The 20,763-nt window shown below is 42.5% G+C and overlaps 1 protein-coding gene across 1 annotated transcript; it reads left to right on the forward strand.

Moving 5' to 3' along the window:
- Positions 1 to 744: 744 nt before the first annotated feature.
- Positions 745 to 19,979, forward strand: hs3st2 (heparan sulfate (glucosamine) 3-O-sulfotransferase 2). Its single transcript, XM_069674396.1, has 2 exons — positions 745 to 1,256; positions 18,695 to 19,979. The coding sequence occupies exons 1-2, from the start codon at positions 745 to 747 to the stop codon at positions 19,311 to 19,313; spliced, it is 1,131 nt and encodes a 376-aa protein (XP_069530497.1). The 3' UTR covers positions 19,314 to 19,979.
- The last annotated feature ends 784 nt before the right edge of the window (positions 19,980 to 20,763 follow it).

A 20,763-nucleotide genomic window follows, 5' to 3' on the forward strand; every position in this document is an offset into this window, starting at 1 on the left:
CATGTTGTGCACAGCAGAAAAAGCGGTTACAAAACTGTTGACGGCTGCTTTCAGCGCCAGGGTGAATTCCTCTGAAACTGAACAATGTGACGCTCAGATAACACACATTAACTTATGACAGTCAGGGCGCCAAATGTTGCGTCTGAAATCTCCAAATACTCAGGATGTTCCTTTAAAAGACAAAACGCATATGGAATTATGATAATGTGCGTGACGTCAGAGGGTAGATTAAATATTTATAGCCCCTCAGCCTAAGTGCATACATCTTCACAACTTCATTATGAAAGGGACAGGTGGATTGAGCACCGACATCCCGTCAGAGGCGAGGGAAAAATCGCGCTGGTGAGACTTTTGGGGACTCTCAGGACGCGTGGGACTCTTTCTTTTCAGGACGAGCAGGATGAAGACGGACGTCTAATTCCTCTGGGATTCGTTTTAAGACAAGTAATTGATCCGGATGACTGACTTCAAACTGCTAAGGAGAAACTTGTTCAAATAAGGAGTGGGTGATTTTGTCTCTTGGAAGCTGCTGTAATCATATTCTGCCCCAAGTTTCTCGCACCTTTAGGCAGCCTATGAGAAGAAATAACGGGACTTACGCGCAGTTGATGCCTCTGAGAAGCCACCCCTATCCTCATATGCCACTCTGTCTGACTTTCCAACCTTTATTGTTGCCAGACTGCAGACCAAGCGAGAAGGAAGTCTCCGATGGAGAAACATGCAGCGCTTTGAACCCATGGAGACATGGCACATAGGTTCCTCTCATCTACGAACAGATTCAGCGCCAGATTCGCCTTCATATTCACCGTGTCACTCTCCTGCACCTACTTATGCTATAGTATTATTTTCTGCCGCGGCACAATCATGACAAATCAGGGTTACGATGGGAAAAGATGCCCGCCGAGCAAGAACGCAGGAGGGAAGAAACTTCTTGGGAAATTAGACAATTGCGCCTCGCTGGAAGTCAGGTCCGCGCTGGATGCGTCCGCTGCGCAGCGAGGATCGAGTGGTGTCCGCGAGCAAAGTAAAGCCCCGGACTCTTCTGGGAGTCACTGGGCTGACATCAAGTTAAGAAACATGAGCGTGGCGCAAAAATATGGGAATAAGAAGCTGCCTAATGCGCTTATAGTCGGCGTAAAGAAAGGAGGCACCAGGGCGGTGCTGGAGTTCATCCGGATACATCCAGATGTGCGCGCGCTCGGAACAGAGCCGCACTTTTTCGACAGGAACTATGACAGAGGGCTTGACTGGTACAGGTGAGACAAAATGTAACATTTAACTATTAATTCGTCATATTTCTGAGTCAGATGCATTTGCCTTGTTATATTTAAGACGTGTTTTCACACCGTCCCCCTCGTGCAGTCCTCGCTGTGCTGCGCACGCGACTCCTGTGTTATGCGAGGTCCTGCTGTGGACACTTCCATGCCGAAATGTTCACTTAAATTGTTTTTGACAAGCCTGATTGCAAAGTTTAAGTCTCAGTCATAAAAATGTTTTACAATTTCATTTTAAGGGGCAGAAGTGGTGGCACTGTGCACACAAAAAGGCACCATGTCTGTTGGTGGGGCTATCACACAAACACACACACACACACACACACACACAAAACTAAATAGAACCCCACCACTAAGATCATCAGTTGGATTCTACTTTTCAATTTGTACCATGTTGTGTTTCCCTCTGTGGTGCTGAACGGACAGCTCCATGAGGCTGCTGTATCAGCTCTCACATGATCACAGCAAACAGGACAGCTGACACAGGCAGCCTGTGGGATACCAGCTGCTTTCAAACAGGCTACTCAAGGACACCAAATGTTCTCATGGTGGTTTGTGACAGGAAATGAGCTCGAAAGGTGTTCGAGTGTGGAGATTCAGGAGAGTCAGGAGTCTGTTCCGATCTAACAATTTATAACCTCTTTGTTTAAACTGAATCAAAACCGTCAATATCTCTGCCCAACTGACAGTGCAATGACTAAAACTGTTGCTCTCAAAGTCCCACCCCGACAAAGGCCTGATGACACTGTGTTACATTATGACTTGATTGTTGGAGCGTCCTCCTTCCTTCCACTCATATGCCCACAGTTTCACCAGCAGGGCAGGAAATGACCAAAATGCATCGCTTCCCAGAACAAGTGCTGAGGTCTGTTCCCAGGCAGCACTGCAGAACAGAACAGCAGAAGCCGAAGGGAATAATCACGTATGTGAGGAGCTGCCCATCATGTCTCAGCTCATAGTGTGTGTTTGTTTCTCGGCTTTACGTAGCCTCGGTTTAACTTTTTCAACGATTCAATTAAAAGAAGTTATTTCTCTAAATTCTGCACATGCGTAATATTCTTTATCTTGTGACCAAACTGTTTAAACTGACGCTGACGCTTGCAGTGCATTATATCTGTAATAAATTAGCTACGTATAATGCTAGTTGGCATAAGGAAATAACAGACCACATTTAAGCAATGGCAGCTTTATTTAAGGGCTTTCCTTTTATACATAAACCTTTAACCTAAACAATGCTGTGACAAACGCACACACACATCAGTGAGCTGTCACTAAGATTGCTCCCGGGGGCCTCATTCCAGCCAAAACTGTTTCTGAGAGTGAAAGTTATTTAGAGCTGGAAATTGTCTGAGAAGATACAATCAGACCTTTAAGAATAAAAAACAAAGGTTGAATTCTGTCAGATTTGTGACAGAGGAAACACGTTTGTTTAAACTCCATCGTCTCCTGTCAGACGGTTAATTTCAGATTGAAAATAAATTTACAAAATAAAATGGAAAACGTGTTGAAGATAGTGCCAGGATGAGACAAGTGTACTCGTGCAGATCCACCACACACGCACACATTCACACACTGCCTGGCTGCACATTATCTCAGAAGCTCCTGAACAGAGAATCGACTCTTTTCATCTTCTAACTAATAAAGCACAAAAACACTCCACAGACTGTCGGTTCAAGGTTAAAAAGCAAACACTTGCTCGGTAATTTGCATCTTTATTGAGGTCTCTTTTTAATTCCAACTTCTGATACTTATCTTCATTTTGCATGTAATGTATTTCAAGCACTGCAATGTCTTTTAATTTGCATGCGCAGGAAAGAGCTTTTTTTGTTGTAGCCCTCCAAAATAAAATATTAAATATCAGGGCATTACGACTTCTCTGCCTCGGCCATTAGGCCGCTCACTGCAGCAGCAAGTGTCACATGAATCTTCCATCTTCATGCAGCTTGGTGACGCAATAACAACAGTTTACTTCATCAGTAAGCCTAAACTATTAGACCCGAGGTTTAAGCTACTCACACTTCTGTTTTTCTGCCACTTCAAATTCAAGCAAAGAAAAAAAGGTCCCACACAGATATGATGGAAAATTACAAAGCTGCAAGATTACGCACTTGTCACCAGCTGACAGTTCTTATAATCAAAGTAAATACTTTAACAATACCGCAGATACAAAGACTGCTTTAATTCCAGCTGAACACTCTGTTATTCAAGCTGACAGGTGACTGAGTGATGGTCATTGTGTTGGACCAGCCCTCAGTGATTATCTGTCACATTGTTTGTGTTGTCGGCAGCACGTCACAGAAAGCGTCCTTTCACTTTGATTACCTGTCACTTTTTCTCGATAGCGACACACACAATAAATTTGGACATGCTACATGTGTTGCACATGCAATCAGTTGTCCATATATCTTATAAGTTAGAGGTAAACTCAATACTCAAAACTCAAACTTATATTCTCAATTATTCAGGGCGTTTTTTTTGCACAAACATTTTTAATATTAATCTACAGGCTGTGACAAACCATCAAATGATCAAACAAATTGCTAACATGTGAGCAACGGCAAACTTGTCAGGGCTGCCAGTGTAGCCAGCAGTTAGCGACCAAGACTGTATATTTAGATGGACGACGCGTCTCCATCTGCTCTCTTCATAGGAAATTGAAGTCTGAGTCCGCGCAGTACAGATCGGCGTAGCCACTTCTGCTAACCAAAACACACACTTAACTTAGCGGAAAAACCATCTAAGATCCCACACGTCGGCATTTTTAACAGCAGAACAGCTTCTTGAGTTGGTCTGAAGCAGACGTTCACAGACATGGAAACTTCATTGACTGTAGTGGTTGTTTTAGTTACGTCTCCTCTCGCCGTTCCTCCTCTACTCTGCTAATCTGGAGTAGATCGGCTGCAAGAGCCGTATTCATCATTCTTTTGACAGCATCAAATGAACACTTGGACGTAAATCAGCATGATAAGAACTAACTATAATGACAGAAACCATGTTTGAGAAAAATTTATTTGAAGTGTATTTTGATTTTATAGTTTGACTCACCCATCTGATAACATGGAGGAGGCGGGCTTTATGACCTATACTGCAGCCAGTCAGCAGGGGGCGATAGAGAGGGTTTGGCTTCACTTTTAGGGAGCTGTCATGTCGTCTATCTTTTTTATACAGTCTATGGTTAGCGACAAAAGAGTTCTTCTTTTCCCATGAGCTGCACTGTTTACAGTCCGACGAGCAACTTTAGAACTTTATACATATATATGTATACATATACAGTAAATTTTAGATTTTTTTTGCCTTTTATACCTTTCTTTATCGAGAGGAGGACAGAATAGAGGATGACACGTAGCAAAGGGCTGAAGGTGGGAGACGAACCCAGGGCCGCCGCATCGAGGACTATAGCCTCAATATACATGGGACGCTGATTTAACCGCTGAGCTAAACCATAGCCTATATTAGCAATATTAATATCTACATCGTAGTATGTGTCACAGGCGTAAAAAATTAATTATGTTAGCGCTTCAGGTATGCTTTTCAAATTAAAAGCCTCATGTGGCTGAGAAGAGTCTTCCTCGTTTGTACACAAGGCTTTTAATTTGATGTTTTCAAGGGCAGTTGTTCAGTAGATCAAGTCACTTAAGGCTCCTAGTTGGAGTCCCTGCCTAATTTTATTTAGGAAAATAACATTAATCTTATGTCTTGTAAAGGCCAGAAGTACATTTTGTTAATAATAGAAATAACATCAGATTATGGGCGTTATCTCTCCTTTCTCTCTCTCTGGATGGCGTCACAGCACATTGTGTTCCGCCCCTTTTGCTCTCCACACGGACTGTTTTTCCTGGATGCAGCCAAAGCCTGCTGAGAGGTGATTGGTCAAAACTACTCGGACTTCAAACACACTACAAACGTAAAACAAAACACTTCCCGTGTTAGAATCCTGTCCCACGCCTTGAGATTCAACATATTTCTGCAGAATCTGTGAAAAGAGATTAAACCAATTTTAATAATGTTAAGACAATTACATCTTTAGTTATAAAAGTCAGGCATAAATGAGACTTGAAATGCAGCTCCAGATCCATAAAAACCTCTAAATTAAATCCCGAGGGGGGAAATAAGAAATATAAGGAAATAAAGACGTGTATTACAGTTTATTACAAAGTGTGGAGAAAAGCCATGCAGGCGCCACTAGTTGATGAATGACGGCAATAATTTATTGAATACTTAAACGGCCAGTGATTAATTAGATATTAATGTGACTTACTAATTTGGTCGTTGCACTTTATTATTGACCTTGACCTCAGACTGTGTGAGGTCTTTAGCAAAGTCTCTCCAGCTAACTCATTGTACTGTTTCCTGAAGAGGATAAAAACTTCCATTCATGATACATCCAAACTTTTTTCCTACTGTAAACTCTTTCCTGGTGGCTGATAACTGTAGCACAGACAGGAACATACAACATGTGACACCCAATTAATCGTAAGTTCCAGTGTCCTGGCCGGTTGTTCTGCACAGTGTGTCCTGTTACATTAAGCGTGTGACAGATCATTTAGGCTGAGAAGAAAAATGGTGCAGTGTTCATTACTGCGCCTCCCGAACAGAACACACACAGGGCCTCATTTATTTTGTGCGAGTGTGTCCGCATAACCGTACAGGACCTGATAAAACACTCGTTTCGCTGCCACCAATTTCCCCGCACTTCTCTCGACACTTTTTCCATTCTCCTCCGAGTCATAAAGATCAAACAAAAACACGTCGCTATACACCATCAGGACTTAAAAGGGCATCTCAGATCTATTGATTTCACAGGAGTCAGAAGCACTTCCAGTAGATTCCCGGAGAAGGGTTGAAATTGTATGAGAGGCTGCAGCTACAAATATTCTCTTGGTCCACATTAATTGGCTCGGGGAGGCAGGGAGCCGTGGAACAGTATCATCAGAAAGGTTGATGAGGACAGAAAGTTAGATGGTTCTCATTTAACACAGAAAACTGCACATTATACAGCGGGGGATGGGAAGGCGCAACTCTGCATTATTAATGAGCTGTCTTCATTTCAGTGCAGCTCAGAGACATGCAGTGGTTAACATTAATTACCAAACAGCTCTTTTTGAGACGTTTCCCCAAATGAGAGTGGCCTGAAACACAGAGAGATGGTGCATTTACGCACCTTATAGAATGATCCAGTAAACATTGTAAACATACATACATTACAACCCACATGTAGCCACTGTAAACCCCTATGTAGGGCAATTAAACAGCAAAAGTGCCAGTTCTATCCAGCAACTTTAATGACAGAGAGAGTCTAGTACGAGGCATCAATCTGCCACTCTGTCCGTCCACCACTGAAATATCTAGTGAGTGGAGTCAAATTCCCCTTGAGACGAATTGTTACAACTTTGGTGATCCATCAGCGTCTCCGAGTTGGAATTTAATTTGTCCATACGTCTAAACACATACTTACTAATGTCGTTCCCATCACCCTCAGCTGCACTCTGTTCTGAGGGCTAAGAACAAAAAGTTAGCACGCTAAACTAACGTTAAAAGTTATACCGGCCTAGCATCAGCATGTTAGCATTGTCATTTTGAGCCTGTTAGCAATTAGTTAGCATTTAGCTCAAAACATGACTGTAGACCAGCGTTTTTTTCAAACGGTGAGGCGCGCCTTCCCTGGGGCCCGCCAGAGGACTTCAGAGAAGGCGCAGCGTGAGAAAAAATAGAGCAGAAAAATTCACTTTAAACATCTCGTTAGCGAACTTCTGTGATGTGTGGTGCAAAATTGACAGATTTTTAGTAACTACAGAGAGAGATAATGGAGCGAGCAAGAATGACAGTGTGAGACCATGTTTACTCCAGCATGATATTGAGACCAAGACGTCTGTGGAGACTGACAGGGAATCTACACAGGTCACGTATTTGAAGCGTATTTTTGACGTGCGTGTGCTGGAACAGAACCACTCCAATGTCATTCAATGCTGGAAAATCCTGGAAATCCTCCTCAGACCAGACCGGCTCATTTCAGTTCGGCCTTAGCGGTCTTCACAGGCCAAGAATGACTCATCGTCTGTAGCCTGCGTCCTTTGAAGGATACAGCCCCTGAATTGAGACACAGATTGTAATAACAGCCCTGTCTCGTTCATTTATATACTATTAATTTATAACAGCAAATATCTTTTAGTAAAAACCAAACGTAATGCAGACTAAGGCTAAATCACTGACACCACATTCGTCCCTGTAATATCAACTCATGACAACAAGAGCAAAGCATTTTTATGGTTGCGAGACAGATGCAGGCCTTGGGGTCAAAGGTCAAACTGACGGGAATACAAACCCAATCAAGCAAAACAATTTATACACATAGGTCATTGGAAACACTGTCAGGAAGTCTTTAGATATTGAACATTTGCATTTCATATATTCTTCAGGTCAAGCAAGAAATGACTTCATGTGTCTTGAAATTGGTGAACATTGAATTTTATTTAGGTCTAACTCCTACCTGAAACAAATAACTCAGGATCCTTTGCTCACACTCAGAGACAGTCAGCCCCTCCCCACCAACCAGAGATCAAATCTTGTCTGAGCTCTCCCTCCTGTGTTTCCCTTTATTCTGTCCTTTTGTTCTTTCCCACCAACTAAGTGAAGAAAAAAACCTACCCAAGGTGTGTGGACTGTCTGCTCTCAATTTAGAAACATCCTTGACTGTCACATTGCTGGAGGCTGTACGGTAAACCCTGAAAGAGCTTCTGAGAGCTCCAGTGGTGATGAAAACTCATACCATCTCCACCTAAGTTAGTTATGGTGCTGCTGCAAGACTGCACCATCATCTGCCAAGTGATGATTAAGGTATCTACAATGTCACAATGTTATTAAGATGAAGGGTATTACATTTGAATAATAAGATTATATGTTTCTTTGCAGATGATGCAACGCTTTACAAAGCAGTAAAAGACATGATTATATGTGTTTTTTAATTGAAATCAGCTGTAAATTCATCCAAAATCAGTCAACATATGTCGATCTTTATCTGAGACTGTGCAGTTGAAGATTTCAGAGGTCCATGTGAGTGTTTCATTTAAGTGTCCATGGGTACTTTCCCGCGCCACATGCTAATGTGACAGCTCGTAGCTCAGCTCAATTCGCCGCGTTATTGTTCAAGGAGAGCAAGTGTCAGTCATTTCCCTCTGCAGAGCAAACCATGAATAATAGTTATTTCAAAGATACACGAGCCCAGCGTTGAAGTGACAGCGATTAAATAGGTTTTGGTTCAAGGTCAAATACATTATGCAAATCTTTTTCCCACCATTGCAGAGCTGCATTGTCCTGCTTTGAACCTGTTTGGATTCCACGTAGCTGAGGGCAGGCCTGATGTCAAAACCAAGACATCGGACTGAGCCGGACTGAGCTACTTTCAACCAATTTGTCTTCAATTAAATTAGAAAAATAGTTGCTTAATGTGATTCACCTCTGTTCCTCATCTCCCTGAATTGTCCGCAGGATCGCTGTGTTCGTCCAGACTTCTCTTTGTTAACTCTTAATCGACTTTCTGAGGCGGCGGGCGTCTGTTGCAGGTGATTAATGATCACATGTCATCACAGCTGTAATCTAAGTGAGTGATACTTTAATAATGGAGCAGCCTCTCCTCCGTTGGAGACCGGATCTGTGCTGTCATACGCAGAGAGTGAGAGGGAGATGCCATTTTTAGGAAGGGCAGCGGCACAGACATTATGAGAATCACGCAGCACAAGGACGTTTCCCTGCACAGTCTGCAAACTGTTAATGTGACACGACAGTCAGGACGGTGTGTGGGATTGGCTTTTCAGGGCGTTTCAGGACAAATGGATTGTATGAATTTCATAAAGTCGGTAAAGAAAGGTATGGGAAGGAAGCTTTGCAAATCTTGACTCATGAGCCCAAAAATATCAGCAAAATGAACAAGAAATGAAACTGAGTGTTTATACGGTGGCCAACAAGAGCACACATGCTGCAACCACCTTAAAGATTTTCATTTGGAGGCTCAATGTAGAGTAGGTTGTCTCTCAATCGGAAGGTTGGTGGTTCAATCCCGGTTTCTGCAGTCTACATGTCGAAGTGTCCGTGGGCAAGACACTGAAACCGCAATCTCGGATTCCATCGGATGTAGTGTGACGACAATGGGGGCAACGGTGAACATGTCGGGCGTGCCCAGTTTAGCCGGATGTTAGCGATAAACGACTTCCAGCCAAGACTTGGCCTTTTCCGTGTGCTGCCTTGTTACAGATAAAGAAACTGTTTTTGTTGTGATTTAATTGATGTAACGAATGATGCTGATTTGTAAAAAGTAAAAATGGAGCTTTGTTAGGTCTGTCCTCAAGAGGACGAAAACTACTTTTAAAGTGCTCGTTTGTTGAACAGAGGTCGGATCGATCATTTCTGATGCATTCAAGGAAGTCGGGGGAAATCTAAACGCTAAACGGCTTTCTTGACACATCTCAAGTTGAATTTTTGATCTAGAACAGATTGTTAGCTGTTAGCATGCAGATGTCTGTTTATAGAGATTAATAAGAAGCTAAATCGTCAGATGACGCTGATGGGAGCCGGGATGTCATTCCGACGGATTATGTTCCGCCTGGTTTTGCTCTCCACACAGACTGTTTTTCCTGCATACGCCGCAACCTGCTGATTGGTCAATATTACTCGGACTACAAACGTAGTACAAACGGAAACCAGAACGCTTGCATTCCCTAAAGTCCATTTCCCTGCCTACAGATTCTATATTTCTATGTAGAGTGGATTTTTAGGGAAGGTTATTGAACCGCCAATAGCTCCCGAGGCATAGCCTTCAGTGTATGAATATGATTAGTTAGTGCTGATGGGCATAGCAGCCTTCAAAAAGCGCTTTGAGTGGTCAGAGGACTTGAAAAGTGCTAAATAGGTGCAGTCCATTTACCATTTATTGTTAGGAAAAACAGCTGCAAGTTCAGACAGGATGCAAACTCAAAAACACATACAGTTTAAATGCTGCAGAAGAAAGGGGAAAAATGCTGCATATCCAGTCATAGCAAGGGTAATCTTTTTGGCTGTTGCAGCGCTTGTCGGCCTCTGTATGTTTTTGTGTAGTCTGAAGACAACAACATAAACATCAAGCTGCTGCTTTTATAAGTTATTAATTCTGTGTTGTGTATCATTTGACAGACCAAAGTGTATTTTGTGTATTGCCGAGGACTGTGACCATCGTTCCTCTGCGTGCTGCACACTGTGATAACACACTTTTCCTTTAATTTACTGTGTTACTGTTTAGTTGTAAAATTACTCCAGAGACTGAACAAACACAGCATGTAATGGATGCTTTGATTCAGGCGTCTCCACGATCAGCCTGCGGGCCTGCATGTTGTTAATGTGCAGGGTCCTTATTAGGCCTTAAAAAGCAAATATTTGTAGTCCAGCAGGAGGTAAAGACCCTTATCTACATCTCTCAGCCTGTGCAGAAACACTTTATAGAATGATTAACGGTTTCAAAGTGAAACCCCAATCAGATCTCCAGCTTTGTAACTGACTTTGTTGCATTTTTGCATCATAACTTTGATTTTGCAGCAAATGCAGAGAACTTGTTTCAAACTCAGGGTCTGCAACACTCTGCTATAAGTTCAAACCAGAGAGAAATGACAGTAATACATTCTGAGTTCATTGATTGTTCACAACGAGATGATCCAAAGCTGACCTTTACCTGTTTCGACGCTCTGCATCCCTGATGAACCTGCGCTGCTCTTTACCAAGTTGTTCAAAAAGACACACTTGTCTGGAGCTGAAGAGTCTGCTGTGTCACTGTGTTGCTTGTTGCAGACATTTGCAGCCTTTTTGTTTATATATATTCAGTGTCACATACATACCACACAGTCTGATGTAATTCAACAGCCTTGCGTCAAGTAGTGTGTGGGTCAGAGAGGTTTGGAACGCATGTTTTGTTGTTTAAATTCTGCTGTTGTGCTGGACTGATGTTTTGGATGAAGTGGTTTCATATCTCTGTTCGGATAGAAGTTATGCACGGTTATCTGTGTTATTTCATTCATGCTCCCCAGAGTATAAACCCTTTCAAGTTTGGACACTCCCAGCGAGCATTTTTCCACTATGGCCCCCGTCGACAAGACGTTCAAAAACTGGTTCAAATGTTCCGTGCTAGCTGGGAGTTTTTTTCACAGACGTTTAGTAAACGTTTGTTTAGACCAGATTTCACTTGCTTCTGTCACAAGATTCGTCCCACGTTCACACACACAGATTAACGACAATTTTCAAGTCGCACCACGGCTGAAATGATTATACAAGTGCGCAGTGCATCAGTCACCAACGAAAAAATGTTGCATACATGGATGGAGTTGGACTCAAACTCACGACAGCTGTATTCAAATCCAGCACTCATCGCAGTCGGCCATCAAAGTCTCCTGAGGTTGTGGGTTGCCGTCATCAAAAACAGCGCTACATCAGCATCCAGGGGTCGTTCTGCCTTCTGAGCTGCACAGCTGAAGTACCTGAGCATGCGCTGTCTTATTTTTTCTTTCTTTTTTCTTCTTAACACCACACAGCCCATAAAGCGCCGTGTTCAGGATTTTTGCATGAAAATTAAAATGTGTTGAAATTACGTCTCTGTGCAGACCGGATTTGACACACTGCTGCAAAATGATGTTGGAGAAAAGCCGCTACAATCACCTCTTTCGTCACGCTTTCAATGCTTAAAGTAACAAATCAGAATGATGTAACCATATTTTAGCCAGTTGAAAAGTGGTTGAAATTAGGTCTTAGACATCCAGAGCTGATTTCACCTTGTTTTTAACTAAATTTCAACGTTGATATCCAGGATTAGATTAGATTAGGTACTGACAGAGCAGCACAACTGTAGTGATTTTGCAGGTAAAGCTATCAGAGTCTCATGCAGTGACATTAATGAAAAGCGTAGGTCCAAAGAGGTCAGATTTTTGCTAAAGTTGTGTAGCCAAATCATAATCTCATGAAGTCAACTACAGAGGGGGCTGCATTACAGTATCTCAGCCAAATGTATAACTGAGGACTGTGTATCCTTTATTTAATGAGGTTTTTCTGTGGACTTGTTGAACTTGTTTAGAAAGAGAACCAGCTGTCTGCAGAGGCCGACCATGTATGTTATAATGCTCATTGTGACTCCTTCTGTGGATTCAAATGTTCAGTGGCTGGAACACGCAAGTTGAAATGATTGCACCCAGGGCCGGTGCACAGCATTGATGATATAGGCGCGCCCTTAGGGCGCTGGCTTGAGCCTTAAATGTTTACAATGTAGCCCCGATGTTTAATTCAAGTTTACTTTAAGATCGACACCTTCAGAACCTTTTGTCCGCTCGTATTTACCATCACTCTCGGCTCTCTCTCTCATATACCCCTTTCCCACCTAAATTTAGCGCATTGATGCAGGTTTTTCAGACCCGGGAAGACCCACTTATATGTATGCCGATTGCCGTTTTTCCCATTGCTAGTGAAGTATACTCCTTTCAGTCTCTTTTCTGCTGCGTCACCATCTGACGTCACAAATGCGCCTGAGACAGGGTTAGTAAACAGTGAAGATGTTGCGGTGGTTAGGTCTTTATTGTATCTATTACTCATTCAGTCGGTTTATCAAACTCGGCGCTGACAAAATTTGGAACGATGTCCGAGCGCTGCTTGGATGGAGATGGGTTGAATTTGTAGCTGAGATGACAAGGAGTCGCAGAAGTTACCGATGGAGCATAGCATTGCGCCGGAAAGGGGCGGAGATTAGCGTGTCAATACTGGTTTTGTGTTCCCATCAATGCCGATCGGAGCCGAGGCGATAATTACTCGGGTCTGATGCAGAGTCCTTTGACCCGGGTCTGAATGCCGGTTGTAACCTTTTCCATTAAGCAAAAAAGCCAGGTGCTATACCACTCACTCATTCCACTCTTCACGACACAAGTAACAACGAGAGGAGAGGAGAGACGTGAGAGTCAAACTTCATCTTTTACTCGAGGGGAGGGTAGGAGTTTGCATCTGTAGTACCTTCTTAATAATTTATGTTTTGAGAGGTTCGGTGCGTACTCATCCTGTCTATGAACAAAGGAAAAACATTTTATTATCACAATAAACTAATGGTAACGGTGTCCTCGTATTCTCATATACACATTGTAGTAAGCTCGATCTTCAGTGAAATATCAGATGTAATAATCAGGTCTCTTTTGGATACCTGTGTTGCAAAATGCCATGTATTAAAAAATGCTACTGTGTGGCAGAAAAACTGATATTGTACAATTTGAGGTGTGAGGCCCAAAATCGTAAACTCGCCTATAGGGCACCATAATGGCCGGAGCTGACCCTGACTACACCTCTAGGGCCCCATGAGAAGTTGAAATCTTAGTGTAGTAGAACAACTGGGTATTGTGCAGATATTAACTAGCGTCAGAAGTTAATTTATATTCGTAAATCTGTTATTATCTGTAAATTGCAATAGAAAAAAATACCTCAAATGTTGCAAAAATACACATTTTCAGAGGAAGAAAAATGTGGAGCTGCATTCATCCTGCTGCAGAACAAAATGTCTCATGTCCTCCCAGTGGAGCCGCACACCGCAGGAGGACAGTGTATCCGGGTTTAATGGGGATTTACTTTGGGCATGTTTGTGGCTGATTCCTCCATAATGATACAGCAGCATCCAGAGGGAACTCGGTGTGACCTCCTGCCTCTAGTCCCCCAGCAGAGATAAAGTGTTGAGCAAGACAGCCAGGAGGATCTTTAAGGGTACCGACGATATGCAGACCAGCTTTCAGCACGGCGCGGCTCATTAATGAGTGGCGTCCTTTCCACTGTTGACCCGTGCTACTTGTAGATGAGCGCTGCGAGAGGGATGCTCGTTCTCTATTCTTATGTAGCGTGCTATAAAAGATTCATCCGATTTGACAAAGTGGTTATTTTATGTCTGACTTCACAGCTTCAATTGCAAAAGCCAGATTTAATAATAAATACAAGCGAGGCTGAAGCTACTTCTAAATAAGTCTGTTTGATATTCTGTTAGCTTCATCTGCTTTCAGAGCGTGTATCATTCTGCAGAACATTTCACTGAAACTGCAGCACACATTGTTACTTCAAATTTTCACAATAAAAGCATGCAACTAGTGGCTTCCCTGCACCCTTTTCAGCCACTTCCTGTGACGTCCTCTCTGTTAAAATGATGCGATAGGCAATTTAAGAGATTTATATCACAGCATACAAACATTGAAATAATAACTTGAGGGTATATTAATAATCCTGTTGGAATTAATATCAACCAGCCAGGCTGGTTACTTAGAAATATTGAACTGCTGAAACATTCAGAAAATAAATCATACAAACCATTAATAATATAAATTAAAAATCAATGTACAGATCAATCATGCCTAAATAGAATTAAATGAGCTTTTTTTATTCACACATATTGCGAACAAGACGTGTGCAATTACAGCATCGGATGAAACGTTGCAGCGACCAGAACAAATGAGCTTTCAGCCGCTCGTCCGGGAGCAGCTCTCACTTACAGTATCGAGCACATCGTCCACACCTGAGTTCATTTTCCCGCAGTGATTAAAATGTCACCGCCGAGCCCGTAATGCAATCCGACTTAAAGTTTCATCAAGAATCGCAAAGAAGACTGTAAATTACCCCAAAGAGTTTAGTGTTGACTGTGACTGAGAAGGTGGTAATCAATCAGAGCACTTCACTCAAATGTCAGTTAATCAAGGTGTGTGCGTGCGTCTCCTGCAGAAACGTGCTCACATTAAAGTGCATTTTGAAGTGTTTTCGCTGCTGCGTGCGCACCTGTAAAGATGCTAAAGTTTCCCAGTGATTTCCCGCCGAGCGATTTCATCTGAATTGCAATCATGTCGATTTTCTAACTGCAAATAATCATTACCGAGCAAGGAGCTTTTTAGTAAAAGCACACCACTACCCTCTGCCATGAAGACCCTCAATTTTATCTCCTAATTTCACATTCAGTGCTGGTACGTTCTCGGCGGGCATGGGGAGAAGAAAAAAATCCTGCTGGTAGATTCAGACACCTGCCTGAGGTATCACATGCTCCCTTTCAGATCTGATCCCTGCTATCTCAATAACGAACAGAAAGATATAGAAACTAGAAGATATAGAAGTAAGAAGGCTGCAGCCATGAGTTTGTTTTATTTACTGCACTTTTGAACAGCTGGCTTATGTGGATGTAAATTTAGGGGATGAAAACAAAGACTGACATCCTTTAATCACTGGATGGCACCTTGTCTCCTTGGCTGCAGCAACAGCTCGTTAAAGAATCTTTTAAATGAGCAAAGTACAGCTATGAATGAATGAATTATTAACAAGGGTTTGTCTCAATTCTGGCAGCACTTTGGTTGGTTGTTAGGGTGCAAATTAGTTAGGCCGAAGTATTGCGTGTCCCATCTGTAAAATCCCATCTGTAGCAGCATTATATGCTAAGAGAAATAGCAGTTAGTGATATAGTTCAGAGACAGAAAAGGTCTGCTTGGGGTTGAGAGTGATTGATAGGCCAGACAACACAGGAGGACAGCAGGAGACCCAGGTCCGAATCCTGTGTGAAGCCTAAAGGTAGAATTGTTAAAACCTACCCTATGATGTTTTTCCTTACCTCAACCTTGTAGTTTATTTTTTCACAGCACCTAACCAAACAGACTGCTAAATATTTACAACATGTTAGACAGGAACAAAAAAGGCTACCTTGTGCGTCTAAAGGGGATGTGACAAAGTCTTGGTATTAGCCTAGCCTTATTTTTTCGTTGCCTAGGAGGGGCTTACCTTTATGTTACGTAGCAGCCTCTGCCATCAGTGTGTGAATGGGTGAATGTGATATGTAGTGTAAAAGCAGCTTTGAGTGGTCGCAAAGACTAGAAAAGCGCTATATAAGTACAGTCCATTTACCATTTACCATGTTGCCTTCCAACATGGAACCTACCTGTATAAACACACTCAGGGCCTAATTCACGAAAGGATTGCGTGACTTTTGTGCCCGCTAAACCTGTGCGAATGACACAAAAAGACTTGCAGAGGGTTGAATGCACCGCAAAGTGCACATTTGGGGCAAGCAAAAGCACCTAATTCACAAACAGCAGCGCTACAGCACCGCGCAGTTAGAGACAAAATATTATCATCTGCAGAGAGTTAGCGGTAACTGTGGCGCAGTATTTTAAGGGCTGCCACGCTCTGAGTTTCCAGTCATCATGACAACAATTCACCTTTTGTGAGATGAAAAAATGCAGTCTGTTAATATTTTGTCAGTTGTTAGTTCAATCGGTCCGGGGCTGTGTGAGGCTCGACCCCGGCACACGGGCACACTTTGTCCACACGTGTGGAGACGGTCTGGAGCTGTTACACACAAAGGGGATTATTATAGCTGGACAGCTCCTATCAAGAAAGGAAGCTGCGCCACAGAACTAGTAAAACACCCGTCGAGTCGAGCTGCCCCCTCCTCTCCCTCGCATCATCGATCCGTGCATGGAGTTGAGCTCCGTCAGTGTGGATCTCACTTAATGCGCGGAGCGCAGCAGAGAGTGGAGGTGCATCACAATCAGACGCAAAAGCAGAGAAAACTGCGCTGATCTGTGAAACTTTATGGTTGTGTTTGCGCTTGAATATCATCAGTGCATTTGGCTTTGTGAATCGGAACGTGAGAAAGGGCGGATAGGGGGGGCAAATGATGCGCAATTTATGGTGCCATCAGCGCTCCATTCTTAGTAAATTCCCCCCAATGTGAGTCAGACAGACTCCTGATGCATTTGATTGCTTTGGTTATGTGGATTTATACTGTGCAGAAATATTTTCCACATCCAGAAAAGAGATCCAGATCACATTAACACCTGATGTTAATAGGTTCTTTGCTTGATGGACTGTTGTGATTTGTCTTTGAGTATGTGGAGCTACATAAATTTGCTGCATGCTAAAGCACAAGGTTTCTGTCATAACAACAATAACACAGTACTGTTGCAATAACCCTTTTTTACACCTTCTTGATCAAGTATCTCAACTTGAAACCCAAGACTCAGTGGGAGTAAACAAACAAGTGCTATAAAAATCAATAACTCAAGGTAAGTCAGGACAAGTAGCAACTTCCTCTGACAGACAGGCTCACCGTGGTTGTTTCTGTTCGGATATAGGATACAAAAGTCAATACGCTTCAATGTGACATCTGCTCTTAATTTCCTCTTTATGAACGCCTCCTTCATGCTGTGCTGTGTAAATGTGTTGTGAACAGAAAAGTGCCGTACACAGTTGAACATACATCACCTCCCAGCCGTACGGATACTATTCTAAGCAGAACCATCTGTGACCTTTCACTGTACGTGTTCACACTGTCAGGTCAGTTGTGCGATTATATGACAAGTTGCAGTTTTTTACCAGGCTCACGCTAGATCCTGTCATCTGCACAATCTTCTTCTCTGAGGACGCTGGAAATGTGTGGAACTGACAAGGCAGATAACGAAGACAGTTTCCTCGGCACACAAACAAAGATTTGTTTACATTCTGCACCTCCTGAAACTTTTTCACTGTGCAGGAAAGCTGTTCGCTTGAAAAGGTGCTGTTCTCATAAAAGATTAATAGATGCCTAGTGGCCCTGAGGCACCCAAGCCAACAACTCAGGATTCATAAATAAAGCTAAATGGATCAATATTTCCAAGACTTCAGAGGTTACCTATGGCTACCTCTACCTTTAGAGAGGAAACTCTGAGAAAGGTTAGCTTTTAATCGAAGCCTCCCACCAGTTATAATACAGAAATGTGCCGTTTAATCATCCAACTGTGTGGCCACGTACCTCAAATCCAGAACCGGATTCGCACACTGTGAAATAGAGAAATCCAGGAACTATATCGTCTCAAAAAATAGCACTTTAAATCGTATTTATTGACACTAGCAGAGTCCCTTTTCTATTGAGGCAAACAGGGTATAAAGTATGGATGGTCTCTGAGTTGTGGCCGAGGCATTCGTCGCCTCTGCGGCCAACGTCAGACACTCATCAATCACCTTTAATTGAACCAAAGTGCCAAAGCGGAATGACACATTACACCAGGAAGCAAAACTAACATGACAAATGTGACATATAGAGACGTTGGCCTGTACTTTGAAAGGCCATTACTGTGGCAGCATGGTGATGATGATAATGATGCATGCTTTGAGTGATTTGAGACGCGTCAGTAATTTTTATCCACTCTTATTGTTGTAAAGGCCTATTTAAAGTGATTGTGCATTTATCATAATGTTAATAGGAAGGTTTGAATAACTGGCATTTGTGACACAAGTAGGGATAAGTGTTTGAAGTCCTGAGCTAAAGCTCCCCTCTGTCGTTCGTGTAACACAAAAGCATGTGAAAATGCCCCTGGACATGAAAATAACAACTCTTGCTGACTCATCCATTGTTTTTTTTATCCTTTTCTTTCTCTCCCAAGGGGACTGATGCCACGCACGCTAGACAGCCAGATCACATTAGAGAAGACTCCCAGCTACTTTGTCACCAGGGAGGCGCCCAGACGCATCGCCAGCATGTCCCACAGGACCAAGCTGATCGTTGTGGTGCGAAACCCAGTCACCAGAGCGATCTCCGACTACACACAGACTCTCTCCAAGAAGCCTGACATTCCTACGTTTGAAGAGCTGGCCTTTAAGAACAGAAGTCTTGGTCTGGTCGATTCGTCGTGGAATGCCATTCGGATCGGGATGTACATTCTGCACTTGGAGAACTGGCTGCAGTACTTCCGCCCATCGCAGATGCACTTTGTGAGTGGGGAGCGGCTCATCACGGATCCGGCAGGGGAAATGGGACGGGTTCAGGACTTTCTGGGACTGAAGCGAATAATCACGGACAAGCACTTCTACTTTAATCGAACCAAAGGCTTCCCTTGTCTGAAGAAGCCGGAGAGCAGCAGCCAGCCGCGCTGCCTCGGCAAATCCAAGGGAAGGACTCACGTACAGATCGAACAGGAGGTCATAGAGCAGCTGCAGGAGTTTTATAGGCCTTTTAATATCAAGTTCTATGAAACTGTTGGACAGGACTTCAAATGGGATTAAGAGTGCAATGCAGGAACAGAAACACGCCTTTGGAGATCTGAAGTATAAATGAGGGTATCATCAGCAAAATATCTAACGTACAAGTTTAACGAGCTATGTATACATTGACCAAACCAATATAGAAGAATATACAACTTAGACATTCAAATATGTATATTAATAGTTCACACCATGCAGGGTCACTCTGATAATAAGTGCCATTTCTTGAAGAAAACATATTCAAAACTACTTTTTTTGTACCACACACAACAAAAAAATTCATCAACAGTCAACCAGCATTAAATCATTAAACGAGTCATCAATCTGCAGCCGTCACCATGCCTTCCTGTCATTCAGCCACACCACCTACATTAATGACATTGCTTGAATATTCATTGCCTAGATTACTTATTTATTCATCGTTTCTGCTCATAATGAACCACTGGTTTTACTGTTCAAATGAGCTCTCAATGGGAAGTTGCAGCAAAATGTCAAATGAATAATAAAATCAGCCTTTCAATTATTCTGCAGTGAAATGTATCTCCTTATGGTTGACAAAAGTTTTAAGGCAACAGTGACAAAGTTGCTAAACAAATGTACTCTAAGAAAAAGAAAAAAGAGCTATATTAAGATGCTATAATGCTGATAAAGGTTTATTGTTTATTGAAATGTATTTTTGTTGTGATCATCAAAATAAAAGGCTAAAGTCTTAAAGTTTATTTGAGAAATGTCATGTCTTTCTTGCCATTCTTGACAATTATTCACATCTTCTGTCCAAATTTCAAGGAATACATGACATACTATAATACAAAGTTTTGTACTGAGCCTGTTGGAAGATAAAACGTCCCTTACCAACTGCTGCCATGCATGTCATTGATCTCATTAACTTTCAAAATTCCCCTTGTGATGGATGATATCGCGCTCTCTCTAAATGGGCCTCCACGCTAAGCAGCTAGATTAACCTTCTGAATTTGCACCCTGAAGGCAATCACAGTTGTCATTAATAATTTCCACTAAAGCCTCCAAAATTTTCAACCCAAAGGAGGAAGGGAAAAGGCAGAGAACGAACGACCCTGTGCGAAAAGTAGCACAAATACAATCAAACACCAAACCAATGGTATGCTAATTTATGCTGGGCTTATCTGTGAAATATGGCAGCAAATGCACAGCAGGCAGATTAAAGATGTCAGATTAGCACAACCTCTGCAGTTCTTTCAAATGAAATCCCCGGGTAATATTTGTATCCTGTTTGAATACAGCTTTAGATTTATCTTTCATTGTGAACTGACGACAACTTGACCTTCTGAAACTGCTGAAAGTGCTAGCACTGGCGTGTTGTTACTCGGCTTAGCATTCAATTAATTGCCAAGCCTAATTAGTCGGAGATGTTCTCTTCATATCAGGCCCCTTAAATAGTTTTGGCGGTACTTATGGAGGTACTGTATGTTGCTTATAGAGAAATTTTAGGTTC

The sequence above is a fragment of the Semicossyphus pulcher genome, unplaced genomic scaffold, assembly GCF_022749685.1.
Source record: "Semicossyphus pulcher isolate SPU_LCO1_2020_fin unplaced genomic scaffold, fSemPul1.0.p SCAF_23, whole genome shotgun sequence".
In the NCBI taxonomy this organism is placed as follows: Eukaryota; Metazoa; Chordata; class Actinopteri; order Labriformes; family Labridae; genus Semicossyphus; species Semicossyphus pulcher.